At 41.0% G+C, this 25,289-nt stretch overlaps 1 protein-coding gene across 1 annotated transcript; it reads right to left on the minus strand.

The window, feature by feature from the left end:
• Window positions 1-22,813: 22,813 nt before the first annotated feature.
• LOC138898956 (uncharacterized) lies at window positions 22,814-25,067 on the minus strand. The gene is made up of 4 exons (XM_070185065.1): window positions 24,747-25,067; window positions 23,970-24,377; window positions 23,677-23,907; window positions 22,814-23,587 (listed from the first exon to the last, which is right to left on the minus strand). Exons 1-4 carry the CDS (start codon window positions 25,065-25,067, stop codon window positions 22,814-22,816), a joined length of 1,734 nt encoding a protein of 577 aa, XP_070041166.1.
• Window positions 25,068-25,289: the final 222 nt, after the last annotated feature.

Here is a 25,289-nt window from a genome sequence, read left to right on the forward strand (position 1 = left end):
GTTATGGCCATTATACTAAAAGCTGTTAGGAAGGAGTTGAGCAAATTTATTCAGGTTTGTTCATCGCAATCACGAAACTTTTTGGCCACGTTAGCGAAGGGTAAAATTGTGCTGGACATTTTATGAACCACGATCACAAGGTTTGTGACCGCTATCGCGAAGAAGGGTGACTGGAAGGGCTTTAAAATGTCCAATTTTGAGATTTTGGGTTCATTTTCTTCACTTTTTGAGTTCTTGGAGCACAAGTAAGACAAGTTTAGAGGAGATAAACACCCAAATCATGAGGTCAAGTAATATTATCTTTGTTTTTATTGTCTATTTTGTTTTTTCATGAATTATTACACCTAAATCAAGAATTTGATGAGAAGAAATTGGGGATTTTTGGCTTGAACTTAAGAGAATGAATTTTGGGATTTTGAACATGATATGGAAGTTGGATTTGGAAACTAATTATGTATTTGGATTCGCTAGGTTATGGGTCATCAAAATTTTGTATTGGGTTCGGATTTCGGGCATGCAAGTCTGGGTTGACTTTTGGGAATTTTTTCAAAGATCGAGACTTTATGGATTGGAGTCATTTCCTATGGCATTTGTGGACTTCCTTGGCAAATGTTTGGCTAGAATTGAGACAGTTAGAGGTGATTTCTCAAGGAAATGAGATTTTGGAGCTTTAAATTAGCCCAAATGAGGTAAGTATCTTGTCTAATTATGTTGAGGGAATAAATCTTAGGATATGACTTTATTTGCCTAATTGAAATATATAAGAAGCGACGTATATGCGATGTGGCAAGCGTATATACGAGTGTTATGTATAATTCATGACCAAAATGGTCTTTAGGCTATACTATGCCTTGATTTGGTTGTTGTGCTTCTTGCTATAAGGCTTTATATGCTTGTATGACTACGTGAACTCTGTGAATCATGCTAGAGATCATGTGTAGGTGTTCATTCTATGTTGGGCATGATATTTGCTGTTGCATGGCGTATCCGCCTGATTTGAGCTGTAGTTGTACACTCGCACATGCATACACCTTAGCATGCTATCTTCTTAAGTCCATGAGTATGTGATTTGATATCCGTTATTTATATACATGTATCCGTGTATATGCTTTCTGTGTGATGGACTGGATTGGCAACACATGAGTAGTCAGTGTAGGATGAGTTATTTGCCATGTGAGTTGTCCGTGCGGTATTATGAATATGGCACGTGAGTTATCCATGCAACACATGATTTGTTCGTGCATCATGTGGATAAGGATCATCCCCCTAGAGACCCTCTCATGTTTCTCTTTTGATGGTGTACTCGCAGGTTGTGAGAAACTATGATGACCCAAAAGGTCATCTTATGTTTTAGAACTCGAATCGGCATTCTTAAGGCTTAAAAATCTCATTTTTACCCTTCTCGATTTGCGTGCACAGTCCGGGAAGATTTCCGAAAAGCTTTTATGTTGAAATCTAATGAAAATATGAATTTTTGCCTTAAAGGTTAATTTTAGTTGACTTCGGTCAATATTTTTGGTAAACAGGCTCGGATGCGTACTTTGAAGGTCCCGGTGGGTCCGTATCGAATTATGGGACCTGGGCGTATGCCCGGAATCGAATTTGGAGGTCCCTAGCTTGAGTTATGACTTTTTGATGAAAAGTAAAAGTTTGAAAATTATTTGTTTTTAAGAATTGATTGATATTTGGCATTGTTAGTATCGGGTCCGTATTTTGATCTCAGAGGCCGGTACAGGTTCATTACAATATTTAAGAGATGTTAGTGAAATTTAGTGAGAAACGGAGTTGATTTGACTTGATTCGGACGTCCAGTTGAGAAGTTATGGATATTAAAGTGTTTTTGAGAATTTCATTTGAATTGGTGCTAAATTTAGAGTTCTAGGTGTTATTATGGCGATTTGATCGCGCGAGCAAATTCGTATGATATTTTTAGACTTGTGTGCATGTTTGGTTTGGAGCCCCGAGGGCTCGGGTGAGTTTCAGATAGGCCACAAGATGTTTTGGACTTTTGGAAATCTGGTTTTTCTGCAGAATATGTGTTCTGGCATGTCCTTCTTCGCGTTCGCGAAGGTACTCTCGCGAACGCGAAGAGTAATCCAGTAAGGCTGATAATCCTTCTTCGCGAAGGCCTGGTCGCGAACGCGAAGTGATGGGGGATTTACCCTCCACGAACGCGACCTGCTTATCGCGAACGCGAAGCACTAGGGGACCTGGGGGAGGGTTGGTCGTTCTTTCATCGCGAACGTGAGCAACGTCTCGCGAACGCGAAGGCCAGGGGGGTGTAACCATCGCGAACGCGAGCTGGGTCTCGCGAACGCGAAGGCTTGGCAGCCAGTACCCGTCGCGAACGCGATAGTGGCCTCGCGAATGCGATGCACACTGTCGCCTAGTGCATAAAACAGAATCAAACACGGGTTTAAGCCATTTCTTCAACATTTTTCAAGAACCAAACGGGTAGATGCGATTTTCAAGAGTCATTTTCTTCCTCAAAGTATTGGTAAGTGATTCTAAACCATTTTCTTTCAATTACCCATTACATTCCTTGAATTATCAACCAAAAATCTAGAGTTTTTATGGTAGAATTAGTGGTTAGGGTAGAAAATAGGGATTTCGGGAATTTGGGGATTTAGACCTCAATTTGAGGTCGGATTTCAAAACTAATTACATATTCGGGCTCGGGGGTGAATGGGTAAAAGGATTTTGGTCCGAACCTCGGGTTTTGACCAAGCGGGCCCGGGGTCGATTTTTTTACTTTTTGGATGAAAATTTGGGAAATTTAATTTATGCAATATAATTGATTCCTTTAGCAATATTTGATATTATTGAGTCATTTTTGAATAGATACGAGTGGTTTGGAGGTGAATCCAAAGGAAAAGCTGTGATTGAGGATTAAGTGGTCTTCAGAGCGAGGTAAGTGTTGTGTCTAACCCTAACTTGAGGGAATTAGGAACCTTAGATTAATTGCTAAGTGAAATTCATGTGAGCGGCGTATATGTGAGGTGACGAGTAACTATGCATCGCCAATCCCCGTTTTCATGTTTCTCTGTTTTTATGATATTGTCTCATTCCTATGCCAAATTTCTACGTGTTATACTAGTGTTGTTCAAATTATCGTTCTTATCATGTTTACGAAAATTTTCTGATGATAATTGATTTTTTATTTCAAGTTGAGATTGATACTATGGAACCATATATTGAAGTAAGGTTTGTACTTGTTATTCTATCTCCCTGTTGTTATTTATGCATTGCATTATGGTAAGAGAGAGTGTTAATGCACGAAGGGTGATACCGTACCATATTGTGAGTGTTAATGCGCGAAGGGTGATGCCATGCCATATTGTGAGTATTAATGCACGAAGGGTGATGACGTGCCATATTGTGAGTGTTAATGCACGAAGGGTGATGTCGTGCCATGATATGAGAGTAAAAACACGAAGGGTGATGCCGTGTCATTTCTATTAATTTTACGGTGAGATTGAGAGTAAAAGCACGAAGGGTGATGCCGTGCATTTTATTTTACTGTATTCACTATTCCTGTTGATTCGTGGTATATTGACTGCTCCGGTAATCATTCTGTTGTAGTTCTTCATCTTGTATTCCCCTTAGTATGCTCCCCTCCCGATGTTTCCTGATATTTGTGTATACACTGTTAAATTGTACAGGTTAATTTGTAGGTGCCTTGCCTTAGCCTCGTCACTACTTCGTCGAGATTAGGATCGACACTTACCAGTACATGAGGTCGGTTGTACTGATGCTGCACTCTGCACTTTCTGTGCAGATTTTGATACCGGCTCTAGTTGATCGAGATTTTGCTAATGGTCCGCTGTCCGGAGACTCAAGGTAGATCTGTCGGCGTCCACAGACCTTGAAGTCCCCGTCTATCATTTCTGTTCTATTGTTTCTTTATTTCAGACAGTAGTATTTCTTTTAGACTATTACTTGTAGTAAATTCTAGAATGCTCATGAATTGTGACTCCAGATCCGGGTGGTAGTAATTAATACATCTTTTATGATATTCCGCACTTATTATATTTCATTTAGTTAATTATTGTTACTTAATTAATGAAAATTAGGAATTGGTCTAATGATTCTCTAACATTGGCTTGCCTGGCAAGTGAAATGTTAGGCGCCATCACGGTCCCGTCGGTGGGAAATTTTGGGTCGTGACAGTTGGTATCAAAGCACTAGGTTGCTTAGGTCTCACGATTCACGAGCAAGCTTAGTAGAGTCTGGAGGATCAGTACGGAGACGTATGTGCTTATCTTCTAGAGGCTATGAAGTTTAGGAACAAGTTTCACTTCTATTCTTCCTTGTCATGCGATTTTGCTTTCTCAATACTGATTGAACTTTTCTACTCTTATTCTCTTACAGATGGCGAGAACACGTACCGCTTCCTCAGCTAAGCAGCAGCCAGAGCCTCCAGTGATAGCTCCTACGCAGGGCAGAGGTCGAGGCCGAGGCCGTGCCAGAGGCTGAGACAGGGGCAGGGCTCAGTCTAGGGCTCGAGTAGTAGCCCCAGCAGTGGAGCCTCAGATAGAGATTGACAAGGAGGTTTCAGCCCAGACTGTTCCTGTCGGACCAGCTCAGGTTCCGGAGGGGTTCATTGCTACCCTTGTACTTTAGGACGCTTTGGTCCGTTTGGTGGGCCTTATGGAGAGTGTGGCCTAGACTGGCGTATTTCCCATGGCACCAGCCGTCTCTTAGGCTGGAGGAGGAGCCCAGACTCCTACCACTCCCGCTCTGGAGTAGATAGCTCCCCAGTATCAGGCTCCAACAGCTCAGCCAGTCGGATTGGTTCAGCCGATTATTGCGGCACAGGTCGGAAATGGGCCAGCCATGTCTTCTGAGGCTTTATAGAGATTGGACCGGTTTACCAAGCTCTTTGCTGTTCACTTCAGTGGTGCTCCTTCCGAGGAACCCCAAGAGTATCTTGAAAGTTGTCACGAGTTTCTACGGAACATGGGTATAGTGGAGACCAATGGGGTCGATTTTTCTACATTTCAGATGACTGGTTCCGCCAAGAAATGGTGGAGAGATTACTTGTTGACCAGACCAGTTGGGTTGCCTACTCTTACTTGGGACCATTTCTCTCAGCTCTTCATAGAGAAGTTTCTGCCTATCACATTGAGAGAGGAGCATCGCCGTCAGTTTGAGCGTCTCCAGCAGGGCGGTATGACAGTTACTCAGTGTGAGACCATTTTGTGGATTTGGCCCGTCATGCTATTCTTCTGCTTCCCACCGAAAGAGATAGGGCGAGGAGGTTTATTGATGGACTTGCTTAGCCTATCAGATTGCAGATGGCTAAGGGGACTGGGAGTGAGATTTCTTTTCAGGCGGCTGCTAATGTCACCAGACGAGTCGAGATGGTTCTTACTCAGGGAGGTCAGGGGTCTGACAAGAGACCTCGTCATTCCGGTGAGTGCAGTGGTGCCTCACCTAGAGGCATGCGTACTTTTGGTAGAGGCCTTCTTCCCATGCCATTTCATTCAGCATTCCAGACATCTCACGGTGACTCAGGTGGTCGTGGGCCTCAGATGCATTATTCTGACCAGCTTGCCTACAGTGCACCACCAACTCCTATTAGTGCACCTCCACTCCAGAGTTATCAGGGTGGTTATTCAGGTCGATAGGGTCAGTTTTAGGGTCAGCAGTCACAACAACCGAGGTTATGTTATACTTGTGGTGATCCGAGGCACATTGCTAGATTTTGCCCTCGGGCTACGGGCAGCTCACAACATCAGAGATTCTTGTGCCATGGTTCCGGCACCAGTTGCTGCACCACCTGCTCAGCCAGCCAGAGGCAAAGGTCAGGCAACCAGAGGTAGGGGCCAGATAGTTAGAGGTGGAGGTCAGGCCGTTAGAGGTGGAGACCAGCCAGCTAGAGGCCGTCCTAGAGACGTGGTCCAGGGTGGTGGGGCACAGCCCCAGTGTTATGCTTTCCCTGCCAGGCCTGAGGCTGAGTCATCCAACGCTGTTATCACAGGTACTGTTTTAGTTTGCAGTAGAGATGCTTCAGCTCTATTTGATCCTGGATCTACTTACTCCTATGTGTCTTCCTATTTTGCTTCCTATTTGGTTGTGCCCCGTGATTCTTTGAGTGCTCCTGTGTATGTGTCCACACTAGTGGGAGATGCTATTGTTGTAGATCATGTTTATCGTTCGTGTGTGGTCACCATTGTGAGTCTTGAGACTCGTGTAGATCTTCTACTTCTCGACATAGATAATTTTGATGTCATACTGGGCATGGATAGGCTGTCACCTTATCATGCTATATTAGATTGTCACACCAAGACGGTGACCTTAGCCTTGCAGGGGTTTCCTCGATTAGAGTGCAGAGGGAAACTTGGCCATTATGCCAGCAACGTTATCTCTTATGTGAAGGCTCGACATATGGTCGAGAAGGGGTATCTAGCTTATTTGGCTTATGTCCGCGATTCTAGTGCGGAGGTTCCTTCCATGGATTCAGTACCGGTTGTTCATGAGTTTCCAAAGGTGTTTTCTGCAGACCTGCCGGGGATGCCACCCGACAGGGATATTGATTTCTGCATTGACTTGGCTCCGGGCACTCAGCCTATTTCCATTCTGCCATATCGCATGGCCCCGCCAGAGTTGAAAGAATTGAAGGAGTAGTTGCAAGATTTGCTTGATAAGGGCTTCATTAGACCTAGTGTCTCGCCCTGGGGTGCACCTGTGTTGTTTGTGAAGAAGAAAGATGGATCGATGAGGATGTGTATAGATTATCGGCAGTTGAACAAAGTCACCATCAAGAATAAATATCCATTGCCGAGGATTGATGATTTATTTGATCAGCTTCAGGGTGCCAAGGTGTTTACAAAGATTGATTTGAGATCTGGCTACCATTAGTTGAGGATTAGGGCATCCGATGTTCCTAAGACAACTTTTTAGACTCGGTATGGGCATTATGAATTTCTAGTGATGTCATTTGGGCTGACAAATGCCCCAGCAGCATTCATGGATTTGATGAACCGAGTGTTCAAACCCTACTTGGATTCCTCCGTGTTTGTGTTTATTGATGATATCTTGATCTACTCCCACAGTCGAGAGGAGCATGAGCAGCATCTTTAGATCGTCCTTCAGACTCTGAAAGACAGCCAGTTATATGCTAAGTTCTCAAAATGCGAGTTTTGGTTGAGTTCGATTGCTTTCTTGGGTCACGTTATATCAGTAGAGGGTATTCAGGTGGATCCTAAGAAGATTGAGGCAGCCCATAACTGGCCTATACCCACATCAGCTAAAGAGATTCGTAGTTTCCTGGGTTTGGCAGGGTATTACCGTCGATTTGTGGAGGGGTTTTCATCCATAGCAGCCCTATTGACCAGATTGACCCAGAAGGGTGCCCCGTTCAGGTGGTCAGACGAGAGTGAAGCGAGCTTTCAGAAGCTCAAGACAGCTTTGACTACGACACCAGTATTGGTGTTATCCACAGGTTTAGGATCTTATACAGTTTATTGTGACGCATCTCGTATTGGTCTGGGTGCGGTATTGATGCAGGGTAGCAAGGTTATTGCATATGCTTCATGGCAGCTGAAGGTTCATGAGAAAAATTACCCTGTTCATGATCTAGAGCTGGCAGCCATTGTTCATGCGCTGAAGATTTGGAGGCACTATCTTTACGGCGTGTCATGTGAGGTATTCACTGATCATCGGAGCTTGCAGTATTTGTTCAAGCAGAAGGAACTCAATTTGGGGTAGAGGAGGTGACTGGAGCTATTGAAAGACTATGATATCACTATATTGTATCATCCCGGGAAGGCCAATGTGGTGACCGGTGCTTTGAGTAGAAAGTCAGTCAGTATGGGTAGCCTTGCATATATTCCAGTTGGTGAAAGGCCGCTTGCATTGGATGTTCAGGCCTTGGCCAACCATTTCGTGAGGTTAGATGTTTCTGAGCCCAACCGTGTTCTAGCTTGTACAGTTGCTCGGTCTTCTTTATTTGAACGAATCAGAGATTGGCAGGATGACGATCCTCATTTACTTGTCCTTAGAGACACAGTACGGCGCGGTGGTTCTAAGTAGGTTACTGTTGGAGATGACGGAGTTTTGAGGATGCAGGGTCGTATTTGTATGCCTAATATGGATGGACTTCGTGAGTTGATCCTTCAGGAGTCCCACAGTTCCCGGTATTCTATTCATCCAGGCACCGCCAAGATGTATCAGGACTTGAGGCAGCATTATTGGTGGAGGCGAATGAAGAAGGACGTAGTTGCCTATGTAGCTCGATGCCTAAATTTCCAGCAGGTAAAGTGTGAGCATCAGAGACCTGGTGGTTTACTTTAGAGGTTAGATATTCCTGAGTGGAAGTGGGAGCGTATCACTATAGACTTTTTTGTTGGCCTCCCATGGACTTAGAGGAAGTTCGATGCAGTTTGGGTCATTGTGGACAGGCTGACTAAGTCAACGCATTTCATTCCTGTGGCAGTCACCTATTCCTCAGAGCGGTTGGCAGAAATTTATATTTGTGAGATCGTCCGTCTTCACGGTGTGCCCATGTCTATCATTTCTGATCGAGGTACGCAATTTACCTCGTACTTTTGGAGGACAGTTCAGCGTGAGTTGGGTACGCGGGTTGAGTTGAGCATAACATTTCATCCTCATACAGACGGGCAGTCTGAGCGTACTATTTAGATCTTGGAGGATATGCTCCGTGCTTGTGTTATTGACTTTGGAGGTTCTTGGGATCAGTTTTTGCCGTTAGCGGAGTTTGCCTACAATAACAGCTACTAGTCGAGCATTCAGATGGCTCCCTATGAGGCATTATATGGTAGACGGTGTAGGTTGCCAGTTGGGTGGTTCGAGCCGAGGGAGGCTCGGTTATTGGGTACAAATTTAGTTCAGGAGGCCTTAGACAAGGTCAAGATTATACAGGATCGACTTCGTACAGCTCAGTCCAGGCAAAAGAGTTTTGCTGACCGTAAAGTTCGTGATATTGCATTCATGGTTGGAGAAAGAATAATGCTTCGGGTATCGCCCATGAAGGGTGTTATGAGATTTAGTAAGAAGGGCAAGTTGAGCCCTAGGTATATTGGGCCATTTGAGATCCTTGAGAGAGTGGGGGAGGTAGCTTATTGACTTGTGTTGCCTCCAAGGTTATCCTTAGTTCATCCGGTATTCCATGTGTCTATGCTCCGAAAATATCATGGTGACCCGTCCCACGTGTTAGATTTTAGCTCTGTCCAGTTAAATAGGGATTTGACTTACGAGGGGGAACCAGTGGCCATTCTAGACCGACAGGTTCGTTAGTTGAGGTCAAAGAGTTACCCTTTAGTTCGAGTGCAGTGGAGAGATCAGCCTATTGAGGCAGCTACTTGGGAGTCTGAGTCCGATATGCGGAGTAGATATCCCCACCTTTTCACCAGCTAAGGTATTTTTCTATGTCCGTTCGAGGATGAACGATTGTTTTAAAGGTGGAGAATGTGATGAGCCAAAAGGTCATCTTATGTTTTAGAACTCGAATCGGCGCTCTTAAGCCTTAAAAATCTCATTTTTACCCTTCTCGATTTACGTGCACAATCCGGGCAGGTTTCCGGAAAGCTTTCATGTTGAAAACTAATGAAAATAAGAATTTTTGCTTTAAAAGTTAATTTTAGTTGACTTCGGTCAATATTTTTGGTAAACGGGCCCGGATTGATGCTTTGACGGTCCCAGTGGGTCCGTATCGAATAATGAGACCTAGGCGTATGCCCGAAATCGAATTTGGAGGTCCCTAGCTTGAGTTATGAATTTTTGATGAAAATTAAAAGTTTGGAAATTATTTGTTTTTAAGAATTGATTGATATTTGGCATTGTTAGTATCGGGTCCGTATTTTGTTCCCGGAGCCCGGTACAGGTTCATTACGATATTTAAGTCATGTCTGTGAAATTTGGTGAGAAACGGAGTTGATTTGACGTGATTTGGACGTCCAGTTGAGAAGTTATGGGTTTTAAAGTGTTCTTGAGAATTTCATTTGAATTGGTGCTAAATTTAGAGTTCTAGGTGTTATTTTGGCGATTTGATTGCGCGAGAAAATTCGTATGATGTTTTTAGACTTGTGTGCATGTTTGGATTGGAGCCCCGAGGGCTCGGGTGAGTTTCGGATAGGCCACGGAATGCTTTCGACTTTGGAAATCTGATTTTTCTGTAGAATCTGTGTTCTGGCATGTCCTTCTTCGCGTTCGCGAAGGTACTCTCGCGAACGCGAAGTGATGGGGGATTTACCCTTCGCGAACGTGACCTGCTCATCGCGAACACGAAGCACTTGGGGACCTGGGGGAGGGTTGGTCGTTCTTTCATTGCGAACGCGAGCAACGTCTCGCGAACACGAAGGCCAGGGGGCGTAACCATCGAGAATGTGACCTGGGTCTCGCGAACGCGAAGGCTTGGTAGCCAGTACCCGTCGTGAACGTGACTGTGGCCTCGTGAACGCGATGCACACTATCGCCCAGTGCATAAAATAGAATCAAACACGGGTTTAAGCCATTTCTTCAATATTTTTCAAGAACCAAACGGGTAGAGGCGATTTTCAAGAGTCATTTTCTTCCCCACAGTGTTGGTAAGTGATTCTAAACCATTTTCTTTCAATTACCCATTAGATTCCTTGAATTATCAACCAAAAATCTAGAGTTTTATCGTAGAATTAGGGGTTAGGGTAGAAAATAGGGATTTCGGGAATTTGAGGATTTAGACCTCAATTTGATGTCGGATTCCAAAACTAATTATATATTCGGGCTAGGGAGTGAATGGGTAAAAATATTTTGGTCCGAACCTCGGGTTTTGACCCAGCGGGCCTGGGGTCGATTTTTCTACTTTTTGGAGGAAAATTTGGGAAATTTAATTTATGCAATATAATTGATTCCTTTAGCAATATTTGATATTATTGAGTCATTTTTGAATAGATACGAGTGGTTTGGAGGTGAATTCCAAAGGAAAAGCTGTGATTGAGGATTAAGTGGTCTTCCGAGCGAGGTAAGTGTTGTGTCTAACCCTGACTTGAGGGAATTAGGAACCTTAGATTAATTGCTAAGTGGAATTCATGTGAGCGGCGTATATGTGAGGTGACGAGTAACTATGCGCCGCCAATTTACCTATTTCCATGTTTCTCTGTTTTTCTGATATTGTCTCATTCCTATGCCAAATTTCTACGTGTTATACTAGTGTTGTTCAAATTATCGTTCTTATCATGTTTACGGAAATTTTCTGGTGATAATTGAGTTTTTATTTCAAGTTGAGATTGATACCATGGAACCAAATGTTGAAGTAAGGTTTGTACTTGTTATTCTATCTCCATGTTGTTATTTATGCATTGCATTATGGTAAGGGAGAGTGTTAATGCACGAAGGGTGATGCCATGCCATATTGTGAGTGTTTATGCACGAAGGGTGATGCCGTGCCATATTGTGAGTATGAATGCACAAAGGGTGATGTCGTGCCATATTGTGAGTGTTAATGCACGAAGGGTGATGTTGTGCCATGATATTAGAGTAAAAGCATGAAGGGTGATGCCGTGCAGTTTCTGTTAATTTTATGGTGAGATTGAGAGTAAAATCACGAAGGGTGATGCCGTGCATTTTTCTTGACTGTATTCACTATTCCTGTTGATTCATGGTATACTGACTGCTCCGGTAATCATTCTGTTGTAGGTCTTCATCTTGTATTTTCCTCAGTATGCTCCCCTCCCGACGTTTCCTGTTATTTGCGTATACACTGTTAAATTGTACAGGTTGATTTGTAGGTGCCTTGCCTTAACCTCGTCACTACTTCGTCGAGGTTAGACTCAACACTTACCAGTACTTGGGGTTGGTTGTACTGATGCTGCACTCTGCACTTTCTGTGCAGATTTTGATACCGACTCTGGTTGATCTGATTTAGCTATTGGTCCGCTGTCCGGAGACTCCAGGTAGATCTGTCGGCGTCCACAGACCTTGAAGTCCCCGTCTATCATTTCTGTTCTACTGTTTCTTTATTTCAGACAGTTGTATTTCTTTCAGACTATTTACTTGTAGTAAATTTTAGAATGCTCGTGAATTGTGCCTTCAAATCCGGGTGGTAGTAATTAATACAGTTTTTATGATATTCCGCACTTATTATATTTTATTTTAGTTAATTATTGTTACTTAATTAATGAAAATTAGGAATTTGTCTAATGATTCTCTAACGTTGGCTTGCCTGGCAAGTGAAATGTTAGGCGCCATCACGGTCCCGTCGGTGGGAAATTTTGGGTCGTGACAGTTGGTATCAGAGCACTAGGTTGCTTAGGTCTCACGATTCATGAGCAAGCTTAGTAGAGTCTGGAGGATCGGTACAGAGACATCTGTGCTTATCTTCCAGAGGCTATGAAGTTTAGGAACAAGTTTCACTTCTATTCTTCCTTGTCGTGTGATTTTGCTTTCTCAATACTGATTGAACTCTTCTACTCTTATTCTCTCGCAGATGGCGAGAACACGTACCGCTTCCTCAGCTGAGCAGCAACCATAGCCTCCAGTGATAGTTCCTACACAGGGCAGAGGTCGAGGCCGAGGCAGGGGCAGGGCTCAGCCTAGGGCCCGAGCAGCAGCCCCAACAGTGGAGCCTCAGATAGAGATTGACGAGGAGGTTCCAGCCTTGGAAATATAACATGAATATGATGAATCATGATAACAATAAAATGCTTAGTTAGCCGTTAAAGCCATAGAAAATTTATTAAGAGCTTTCAAAAACATTTATAAATTCTTTAGCCCTGGATCCTCTAAAACTACTACATTTACACAAAGCAGCCCTGCCACCTCACCCCAATATATGCGAGTGGAGGTACAATCACAATACCAGAAACTCTACACAAAGTGGCCCTGCCGCCTCACCCTAATATATGCGGGTGGAGGTGTATTCACAATACCACAAACTCTACACAAAGCGGCTCTGCCGCCTCACCCCAATATATGCGGGTGGAGGTGTATTCACAATACCACAACCCTACACAAAGCGGTCCTGCCACCTCACTCCAATGTATGCGAGTGGATGTGTATTCACAATGCCACACTTCAGATTCCCAAAACAATAATAGTTAGTACAAAAGAGTTCCCTTTCAAATCAACCATTTGGCACCTTTAGCTTAGCAAGAGTAGGTTCATAAGGTTTCATCATATGAGAAATAAGTGTTTAATCACATGGATTTCATACAAGATCTTCTTCCCCAAAAGGGGTATAACATAATTAAGTAAAAAATAGAGAATCATTAACACACGAGGGTTCTAACACGTTATGCCAATCGGAAATCAATTTTTACTAGTTTGAATACCCCACATCAATAGCGTTCCATATTCGAACTTCACACGATGGAGTTTTGTAAGAACATGAGAATTCCAATACCAGAAAAAGAGTTTAGCCTTTATACCTCAATTTGAGCTTTCCTTAATTCAATAAACAGTTCCGAAAATCCTAGAACCTTTGATCTATTTAGAGACATAGTAAAAATGAACACAAATTAGGAAAATATTCTTGGTTTCAGCTCATTTGAGCATTTTATCAAACACTAGGTGCGCCAATTTGATTACAAGGTTCTTCCACAAGATTTCCTTCACTCCACAACTAATTCAATACCAAGAGTTTACTCATACTTGTTCAATTACCTCCCCACCATTCTCATAGCTACTTGTATGCATAAATAACAACTCTCATACCCAAGAATCATATTCCCAATTACCCATCTTCTACCTAAACCCGTAATTGAAGACTAGGGTTAGAACCTTACCTCTTGGATGAAAATCTTTTGAGATTTCTTGTTGAATTTCAAAGCTTGGACAAGATGTTGATGAACAAAGAACTTGGGGCTTACGTCTCTCTCTTTAGCTTACCATACTTTAGCTTGCGACCCACACATATCTATTTATGCTATTCGAAACCTACCTTCAACTTGCTTACATCATAGATTTCCTTGTGTTATTCTGGAACATCAAGCGAGACATCACATCGTCTCTAACTCTTCTTTACTTTCTTGACTAGATCTCTTGGTACCTAGAAACCATAGGCTGGAAGATAGGCCACTTACGACGCCGCTATCATTCCTGGATACTTAATTCCCAGTGCTTCTATCCCTCTATCTGCAGTATGGACTATTCGCAACCTTCTGCATTTGAGTATCTTGTACGTTGTTCACCTTTACCTTATTTACCTTAAAATCTTGCATCACATCTTCTATCTCTTTCATGACCTTGCTTTCACACAGGTGTAATTCACATCCACAACTTGAAGCTCTCTTATAATACTTGCACCTCTGGTGCATACACAATCCGGTGAGAGCTTCATACTGATTTCTTATGAGGCTGGTTCTCTTCTAACTAACTTTATCGTAGAGCCGTTATAGAATATGGCTACTGCACTATCTCTCTTGTACCTTTGATATTTGTGGGTGATCCTGCAATGTTCTCAATCACGAGGTCTATAATTTTCTGGGGTCCAACAATCAGACTCCTGATTTACTTGGTTGATGTAACTCTTTAGTTTTCTCTTCCTTCTGATCAGCCTTTATGTAGGCTTATGCTATCTTCCGATCTACAACTCCTAGTATTAGTTATTACTTTAACCTTTCATGGACACTATGGAGTATCCATGGTATAATCTTCTAACAATTCAATCCTTTGTCTATGACCTGGACTCAATTCTTTCTTTTAACTTATACCAGAGTCTTCTACGGCTGTATGATTGTCAACATATATGCTGCATGGATAATACTTCAAAATCTTAAGTGCATTCATAATGTAACTAACTCTGGATCATTGACCAAATAATTCCTTTCGTTCCTTCTCAGCTTTCTTTAAACGTATGCAATTACCTTTCCTGGACTTTCTGCCCCCTTGTTGCGTGCATACTTAACTTATCTTAGTGCCCATACATATTGGAATTCCATACCACTCATATGATCTTGAATATCATTTCTGATTTTTTTTACTTCCTGTCTGTTAGCCACGGTAGGTGCCACTTTCTTATGGAATGCATACAATGCTGTTGTGAGACTGTTGTTATAAGATCACTTCTTCTTTAGGTCATTGAGCTTAGGTTGAAGCCTTCTTCCTTATTTCCTCAGCTAGTCTTTCGTTGTCGTACTAAGGGAAGACCCTCTGACTCTTGTAAAGCTGCAAGCTTATTACATCGTATACCCGATATAATTTTTGATGTTCGTACTTACCTTTACTTATCCTTAGTTACTTACCTCCACGCTCATGTGCTCGTGCGGTTGCTTCTGAACTGAAGTTTTGACTGTATTCCCAGTGGTACTCTTTTTTATCTCCGTAATACTCATACGGTACCTTTAACTACCCCAACTCCTATCTGAATATTTCTCAAGGATCACGATATCATTATCTGCGAGACAAGATTCACTATGTTGGTGTTCACTATGTTTATCTTGCACGATCTACTGATTTGTCTGTATCCTCTTGTCTCGCCATAACTAGGCTCTTCCTGAATCAACTGCTAACTATTTGTTGGCCCATTCTCATATCAACATTCCGCGTAATCTTTCTTGGGTTATTTCCTTTGTCTTAACTTACGTCTTGCACTGGCTCCTTATTTATCAATAATATCTCGGGCAGAAACCCTTACTTCCTATCCTTGACGTCGTGCTTGCATAATGTTCTGGAATCATAGCATATCAATAGGATTTGAGTAAGTGCAATCTCATCCCTTTCTCATTTTTATCGCATTCTTACTTTACCATTCTATCGTTACTAGAACCACTTAAATCTGACTTAAATGCCACATCACCCTATATTCCCCCTTTTAGGGGAGTACTAAGAGTTGGAGCTACGACGATCTATCTATAGATGTTTTACCTCTTCATCTTTGGCGTCTTTTCACATCATCGATGACCCTTACTCGCCTTGCGGTAATCCTTCTGTACCAAGGATAACAAAATTCCTTACTCGTGAGGGTGACGCTTAGTGTAACTGGAACATATAGTCCTTTAAGCTTAACCATTGCTTGCTTTAGGGAAGCGTCTTCCTGAATGACCATTCTCTGAATTTCTCATGAATCTTCTTCCGTTGTCCATTCTATTATCGCCAGAACGAAATCTGAAATTCTCATAATGTCGACCATTATCAAATCACCTAGTCCCCAATTCATGTTTAGTTTATCTTGTTCATCAGCCCATACTGATATCTATTATTCTGGGGTCTAACTTTTCCTTCTGGTAGTCGCGTTGGAGTCACGAACTTATTTTTCGAAATGAGGATATGACTTTATGGCCTATACTCTTTTGTTGCCTCATGGCTTGTCGCCTCTAGTATTTTCCTTTACTTGACTATAGACTCCGTAATACTGTCATCTTTTTGATCTACCGTTGTCATCCATGTATCACATCTTACTCATAATTCTTTATTAACTCTCTTCTTATTTCCCTACTAACATTTATGTCTATCACTTTATTCTGAAAACTCCAACGAGACATTCTTTTGCTTTTAGCTCCCCTTGATCCATCCACTGGCTCTTTGGGTTGGCTAACATTCTTTCTCTACTAGGGACGGGAGCCACACTAAGGTAATATTTATCCCTTCAAGGCTTCCAGTGCCTATCTTTCTAGTACTCATATCTAGTTGTACTATTTTAGAGTGCACCATATGGGTGTCTCACAAGGAGATCTATTAGCACATTTGCAATATCCTTCGGTAATGTCAACTAACGCAAACAATCCATCCACTATTTTGGGTTATTCTAAACCCAGCCGGATCCTGATATCCCGTCCTTCTCTTAAACCATATCTGTTAACCCCCATAAGGCATAACCGAGATAGGTGTGGTCAATTGTACATACCTCTGTTATTGTTGAAGGTAACTCAAAAGACTTATATTTCTCTGCCTGAATTGTAAATACTGATAATCTTCATTAACTGGGCGCCTCGTATCCTTCTTCACCTTGCTTCTTTTACTTGTTGAAACTTGTATCTACCTTATAAATCTCTTATTGCTTTTCACCATATGTGTAGATATTCTTGCCTTAAGGCTCTTTATCAAGAAGCTTACACGTCTTAGTACACACATGTTCTGCTGAAGACCTCACATTTATTCATCATAAGCATGATGCAAAATCGAGTTCCTCTGACTCAACTCTTTCACAACCACATTCAATCTCTTACCAACTGTCTTTTGGATGTAGGTATCGTATTATTACGAATAAAATAGAATTTAGGAGTCTGAATTCTTACAAGTGAGCTCTACCACACGATCTAGAGTAAGAAGAAAGAGTGACAGTCCTATATGCCCTGTAGCCTCTTGCTTATAAGTGTGGTGCACAACACACCCATAAACAAGACTCTACTAGACACGGCTTGTAGACTCCCTAGGATAGAACCTGGCTCTGATACTACTTTTGTCACGACCCAAACCGATGGGCTGCGACGGGTACCCGATACCTTACTCAACCGAGTACCAACATAACGTATCTTTTTTATTACATCATCATAGATAAGTGGGCCACAAGGGCCATAAGTAACGATTTCCTGCTTGGTTAAGTCGTTACCCTTGAGTCCTATAGTAAATGCAGTAACATGATCTCACGGGTTAGTAGTCCCATCATATTTAGGGATATCGGGCACCTTGAACTTCTCGAGAAATTACAACGGTGCTGCACTCGACTTCCAAGGCTGTTGTGAATAATTTTCGATATCCACTCCTTTGATCACAGATGGTACTCCTGGTATCTAATCTATCTGCTCATTTTGTTCCTTGAGCTGTTTCTGCAAGGTTAGTACAAAATTTTGTAAATTAGAATTATTTGGTGTACCTGACCCTCCGGCTCCAGAATTATTTTGCATTTCTGTCACGACCCAAACCGATGGGCCGCGACGGGCACCCGGTACCTTACTCAACCGAGTACCAACATAACGTATCCTTCTTATTACATCATCATAGGTAAGTGGGCCAGAAGGGGCGTCATGAGATAAACATAGTAACAATGAGGGAATACCCGATATAAAATGACCCAACCTGATATAGAAACTCATACCCGTGACATACGGGCCTATAAGGCCAATGTGATCCATTATATACTTAAAACATAGGCTGACAAGGCCATACAAGTATCCGTATACATGAAATCTGTCTACAAGCCTCTAAGAGTACATAAATATCATAAAGATTGGGACAAAGCCCCGCCATACCAATCAATACATGTCCTAATCATACTGACCAAATAGCAACTTCGGAGCAAATGGAGCGCACCAACATCTTCCGCTGAGCCGATAGCTTACTTGGAGGACTCTCGACCTGTCTATAGGGACCTGCGGGCATGAAACACAGTGTCCCCAGGCAAAAGGGATGTTAGCACAAATAATGTACCGAGTATGTAAGGAATAAAAATCAATAAATAATAGACATGAGAGAAACATCGAGTAAAAGACTCGACATGTAAGTCCGAATAACTCTGTGAATCATTAATATTTATAACGTCATGCATATGCGTATAGATGTCATACCATGCTTAGTTATATGTGTTCATAACATCATCAAGCCTTTGAGCGCATCCCATCATATCATCTCGGCCACTGTGGTCAAATTATCAACATATACCAGCTGATCAGGTGGTGGTACGTATATAGCGCCGTAACCTTTTTCCATATCCCATATACATATAATATACGCGTATATAATGCCATCTGGTCATGGGTCAATATACATGTATAAATGCATGAAGTGCATAAGAATTTCGTTAATAAGATTTCTCGGAATGTCATAAAAATCAATATGCCTTTCGGATAAACTTTATCAAATACGTATTTTTCTGAGACACATGAACAGAAGATATAATAATAATTCACATGGGGAATTAAGAATATAGACACCCCTAGTATTTCTATATATAGAGTCATATATCAAAGTTGCGTATTTTGCTCATTTCATTTGTATCATTTGGATCATGCCAAAAGAAAGAAGGGATAGCCTTAACATACCTGAACCGATTCTGTTTGCAATCCCTCTAACCCACGTCTTTTGCGAAAAACACGTAACGGCGGATCAAAGTAGGGGAAATCCGTATGATATTCTTGAGAAAGATTGCACCGTACTTCCTTAGAGCTGGAAAATCCCGTGGCTATTATGCTAAGAAGTCTCGTATGAATTTTGTTTCAAGAAAACTCACGTTACTCCCATTCAAATGCTTGTATGAATTGTTGAAGCATTTTCATCCGTTACTTAGTATTAGTAAGTAATGACCATCTTCATTAGAGAAGCCTTCTATATTTAGTGGGTGTGGGCCCCACTTATATGTGACTAAGCCACAAAATCCTCTAAATAAGCCACCACCTCCTTAAGCATATGACTAGATGTAAACTTGCTGCCAACTTTCCAAAATCCCACATGGATTGTCATCCCCTTATAATTATCCAACAAATCTCACTTAAATATTTATCCACAAATCCAATAATTAACCAATTACCCACATAATTAAGAATTATCTCAAATTACGTAAAATACTACTCAATTTTAACACACTTTGTATACCTTACTATTATAGTCATGTGGTACATTGTATGACACTAGTCCATAAATATCGGGTATTATAGCTCAGACCGTATTTTATCCCAACATGTCAAACTTTGACGAAAATTCATTTTCTTTGATTTGCTTACCCTCTCACCTTCATGAAGTTACTCATCACTTGTTTGAAATAGCACAATACTTATAATCCCAAAATAATCTCATTCCCGAACTTACGTTGATTAACATACGACAAAATTTTAACGTACAAAAATGCGGGATGTAAGATCTCATTTCCGAGCTTTCATCAATTTATTTATGGCGTACTTTCACGTACAAAAATATGGGGTGTAACAATTTCACCACTTCCAGAGTTTTCCAGCCCTGAACGAGGGTTTTCCACAGCTGTATTCACTAGTGGTAGAGCTTGTACAACACTTGGCAATCCACTTGCAAATGCACGCAAGGCTTCACCAATCTGTTGAGCTATAAACTGCTTCAAATCATCTTTGCTCATTTGTTGGTTCGTCAATTTGTTGGCCAACATTACGATTAGTAGAACTTTCTGGTGAATTTTCCCGTGAACGCTGTGGAGTAGTCGTGGGTGTATGGTGTGGTGGAGTTCCACCTTGATACTTGATCTTCTTCACCCATCTGATCGATTTCATTAGTAGTAGACATCATTCGTTGCTAAAGGTAAAATATGGAAAGTGAAAAGGTTATTAGATTCCCGGTAACATAACTAATTTTTTTAACCAAAAAATAGTTTTTGTGATCAAAGCAAATATTGAAATAAATCGGGTTTCCAATAACCAATTTTACTTCACTTTTCTAAATATAAGAGAATGAGAAATAGTATAAACTAAATATTCAATGAGTAAAAGAGAGTAAATCTCATTGATTATTGTAGTTTCCTTCCAAGAATTGAGAGTAAGAATCTTCAATCAAGCAGAGAAATAAGAATAAAAGACTGATTGCATATATTCGTAAATTCCTTGATGATTGTACAAAGTATGGTAAGGGGAGTTTAAATAAGGATACAATATGTAACTGCTTTCCCCACTTAATTCTTTCCCATTACTAATATTAACTACATTAATTGCTCGTTACTCAGTATTCGTAACAGTTATGGTAATAATAGAAAATCGCGTATAATCAGGGATTATGTTGATTCCTTTTCCATATTCGCAATTGTTGATGAATCTTCATCTTTTGTAGTCTTCATGCATCCTATGCCTATCTCTTCTTTCCCAGTTGTCAGATACATTATCTTTGTAAATAATTCCTGACGAGCTTAAAACACATACTAAAATATGCTCGGTCCTTGACCACCGAACACGATCCTGGCTTAATTCCTTGGGCTTTTACTTAGACTTCAAAGCTCCAAATCACTCGAATTAGCTCCATAACATTTACATAGCTCAGAATCCTCCTACAAGGCATAAAATACACAATTAGTGCAGAACACTAGCGATTAAAGCTCAAACTCAATTAAAGTGCAGTAAATTTTAGTGCAATAAGCGACTAAAACACGAGATTATAGCCTACCATCAACACCCCACACTTAAACCATTGCTCGTCCTCGAGCAATCAAACTACACTTTATAAATACACGACCTTATTAAGCAACTCTCCTAACTCATTATCCCAAGAATATTTAAAATATATTAAGCACAATAGTGTAACATCTTCACCTCAAGATTTGACTCAAAAGTACCATGCATTATTCACAACTCACTCACTTACTCAACATAGAAGTCAATGACATTACCTTTCCTTCATGAATCAAGTGCCCTCACCACAATAGAGAGTAATTCCACACACCATGAAATTTATAAACAATTAGGAACTCAAGATAGAAAGAATTCACTCACTCTCAGAAACAACATTCATATGCCACAAAAGATGAACCATATGCTTGCCCGTAGTGTACTGCTCTACTAATCGAGCTCATTCAGTCAAAGATCAAGTAGGACTTTAATTGTTTGTAATGTAGGTTGCGGGACGGGTATGATATATTTAGATATAAGAGTGACTACACCTCCCTAAGCACTTTAATACATACAATTTAACATTCAAAACCCTACACTTATGTCAAACCATACTCCACCTTAACATAATTATACATTAACTCCCATTTCTTTAAGCACAATTACAACAAGAGTTACCACTTATCAAAGAATATTTTGCACAACAATACGATTTTTTTTCTCTTTCAATTCAAGTGGCTCTTACTTTTTCAAAACAGTGCACCATTATCCTTATTTCATTAGTTCCACTCAAAAGCCAAACCAATCACCCCATAACTCAACTTTTACAACGTTCATAACAAATTTAAGTGCTCATGAGAGGTACAAAGTTTAACTATATGGTCAATTCAAACAAATGGGTAGGGCTCGCAATGTGGTTGCCAAAGAAACATGATTACATGCTCAACGGGGTTAACTAAGATACATCATAATTAGGTGGGTAATAACATATAATTGGCTCAACAAAGAAACACCTATATCACTTCCAAGACTGAACAAAACTACCATTTCGCGTTGCAAATACACGGGGCAAGTTATAGACATCAAATGCAATGCACAGAATACAACAAAACCTCACACACACATGGAACATAACTCACTCAAGATTGGATTATCAAGGCACTCTAGTCAAAGCAGTTAAACAAAGTTAAAATTATACAATCTAAAGTACTTATGCAAGAGTCAAAAACTGAGCCTAAGCATCACAATTAAAGCACTCACTATTCTCAAGGCATAACTAAGTCAAGATATATTGCTTTCATTTCAAATCATAGCACAAAGGTTCCTACACCTAACAAAAATAAAAACTAATTACACCCGGTTCAAACAAAACCATTGGAAAAGAACCGCAGCACAAAGAAAAACCATAGGGGAATTAATACACTACCTACAAAATAAAATCTTTTTGTCTTTTTTTCTTTCAACTTTAATCCCTCAAGAAACCCGTCGAATGATATCCATCGTCGGAAAAAGTCAAAAATTTTAAATTTTAATGAGTTTTTTTCAATTTTCTCTCTAACTACTTAAACAACAAAACTAAATTACTAACACAGATACATACAACATACAATTTTTCCCACCCCACACTTTAAGTTGTGTCATATGCCCATGACACACAATTAAAAAGCATAAGGTAGAGTAAACTTCCCTAAATTTTTAGTCGAGGTCTGAATCGAAGTCAGGCTCCATTCCACGCGCCCGAACCAATGCACACATTCACGCAGACATCTTCTTCTCCACCTTCTTAGGGTACACCCCACACTTATGTTTCTCAATCACTTGGACCTTCTCATTCACTCTTTTCACTCTCCACTCAACACTTGCAGCTGGCTTCTCCTTTTTCACCTAGTTCCTACATTCATCTCAAACATCACCGTCTCCTCCCCCACTCTAAGCATGAGTTTTCTATCATGTATATCTAGTATAGCTCTACCCTTTGCTAAAAATGGTCTTCCTAGGATGAGGGGGACCTCATTGTTCTCCTCCATATTTACCACTATGAAATCTGTAGGAAGTACAAACTTATCTACCCGAACTAATACATCTTCCAATATCGCCTCGGGTATTATAGTTGTTTGGTCTGCCAACTGCAAAGATATTGGTGCAGACCTTATCTCTCTAAGCTCATTCTCTAGTTTCCTATAAATAGATAAAGGCATTAAATTAATTGAGGTACCAGAATCACACAAAGACTTATCAAAATTAAGAGTGCCTAACGAGCAAGGTATAGTAAAACTCCCTGGATCTCCACACTTTTGTGGGAGTTTGTTTTGCAAGATCGCACTGCAATGATCTGTGAGCTTGACCACTGAGGTCTCTTCTATCTTTCTCTTCTTTGTCAGGATTTCCTTCAAGAAATTAGCATAAGATAGCATTTGGGAGAGAACTTCAGTAAATGGCAAATTTACATTAACTTGTTTCAACATATCTAGAAATCTCTCAAATTTCTTGTCCAGCTTCTCTCTATAAAGCTTCTGGGGAAAAGGTAAAGTAGGCATGTGCTTGCTCACATCTTCAGATTCCTCCCTTCTTAAAGTTTCCTCCTTCTTCTTTTTCTCAGCTCCCTTCTTGCCTTTCTTCTTTTCAGTCTTTTTATCATCTTCAATTTTCAGCTCCTTCCCACTTTATTTTTCAGGCGCAGCTTTTTGTGAATTGGAGTGGGATCTTTCAACACTTGTTCGCTCCTCAAGGTTACAACATTTACCGTTTCTTTGGGATTCTTTTCAGTATCAGCTGGCAGAGTACCTGGGATTCTCTCAGATAATATAGTTGCAATTTGTCCCACTTGTCTCTCCAAGTTACGCAAACCTGTCCCAAGTTCTTTGATAGCTGCGCCATGAGCATCCAATCTCTCATAAGTATTGACAATGAATGACTTCATTAGATCTTCTAACTCGTACTGAATTGGCTGTTGAGGCTGAAACTGCAGCCTCGACTGATTCACAAAACCAGGAGCTCCTTGAAATCTGTTATTTTGTTGCCATGCATTTGCTTTACCCCAGGTGAACTCCATGAAAAACCGGGGTGCTTCTGACCCATTGCATTAAAGTTATAATTACCCACATCATTAACTTCCTCAGTTGAGGCTTGACACTCATGAGTAGGGTGTCCCCTTCCACATATGTCACATGCTGCATGAAGCTCATTATGTATCGAAGCTAAGGTCATCTTCCTTATCTCCTTCGCCATGGAATCAAGATGTACTTGCACAGATGTGTTAGCATCCACCTGATGGACACCATTCGACCTTCTTCTTTCAGCAATTTTAGAGGGCCACTGATTTGCATCTTTAGACAACTCATCAAGAATAGTGACTATCTCCTCTAGAGTCTTTTTCATCAACAGGCCTCCGGCTGCATTACTCAATGTTTTCCGTGAGATCGGTGTCAATCTATCCCAAAAGTCCTGGAGTTGCATCCAGAGTACAATTCCACTATGTTGACACTTTCGCACTATCTCCTTAAACCTCTCCCAAGCTTCAAACACCATTTCAGTCTCATTCTGACAGAAGTTATGGATTTCTCTTCTAAACTTGCCCGTTTTAGCTGAGGAGAAATATTTAGCAAGAAATTTTCTGGTCATCTCCTCCCATGTTCTAATCGATCCCTGGGGCAAGCTTCAAAGCCAGTGCTTTGCATCATCTTTAAGTGTGAAGGGGAATGCCCTTAGGTAAACTGCATCTTGTGATACACCATTGTATTGAAAGGTGTTCATTATGTCCTCGAAGTCCATCAGATGATTGTTTGGATCTTCGTTCATCTTTCCTCTAAAAACGCAGGTATTTTGAAACATTTGGAGCAACCCTTGCTTCAGGTCAAAATTATTAGCTGCCACTGGAGGTGGCCTCACACTTGACAGGCCTTGGTTGTTGATCTGTCTAGTATAATCACCAAATGGTCTCCCTTGGCTGGGAGCTATGTTTCCGAACTGGTCTGTACGCACGGGCTGATTCTGAGCCATTCTTCGAGCCCTCTCCTCCTCATAAGCAATTTCTGCATCTCTAAGTTCTGATTCTTCAGCATCCCTTGCAGCTTTCTCTATGAGTTGGGCTGCCTCTGTTGCTGCCAAATCAACATTTTCATCATCTCCAGCCATGTCTTCCTTGGTTGAGGATTGCCTAACCTTATCTACTTTCTTGACGAGATTTCTTTCCTTTCTCAACTATCTCAGTTGTTTCTCGATTTCTGGTTCGTATGGTTGCAATTCCTTACCAGAAGATCGAGTCATGCACCAATCTAACCTGTAGCCTGCGCATAGTCAAAGAACACCAAACGTAAAAAGGGAAAAATAAAATAAAATAAATTTTTTTCCTGAATT

Source organism: Nicotiana tomentosiformis, chromosome 9 (assembly GCF_000390325.3).
Source record: "Nicotiana tomentosiformis chromosome 9, ASM39032v3, whole genome shotgun sequence".
Lineage (NCBI taxonomy): Eukaryota > Viridiplantae > Streptophyta > Magnoliopsida > Solanales > Solanaceae > Nicotiana > Nicotiana tomentosiformis.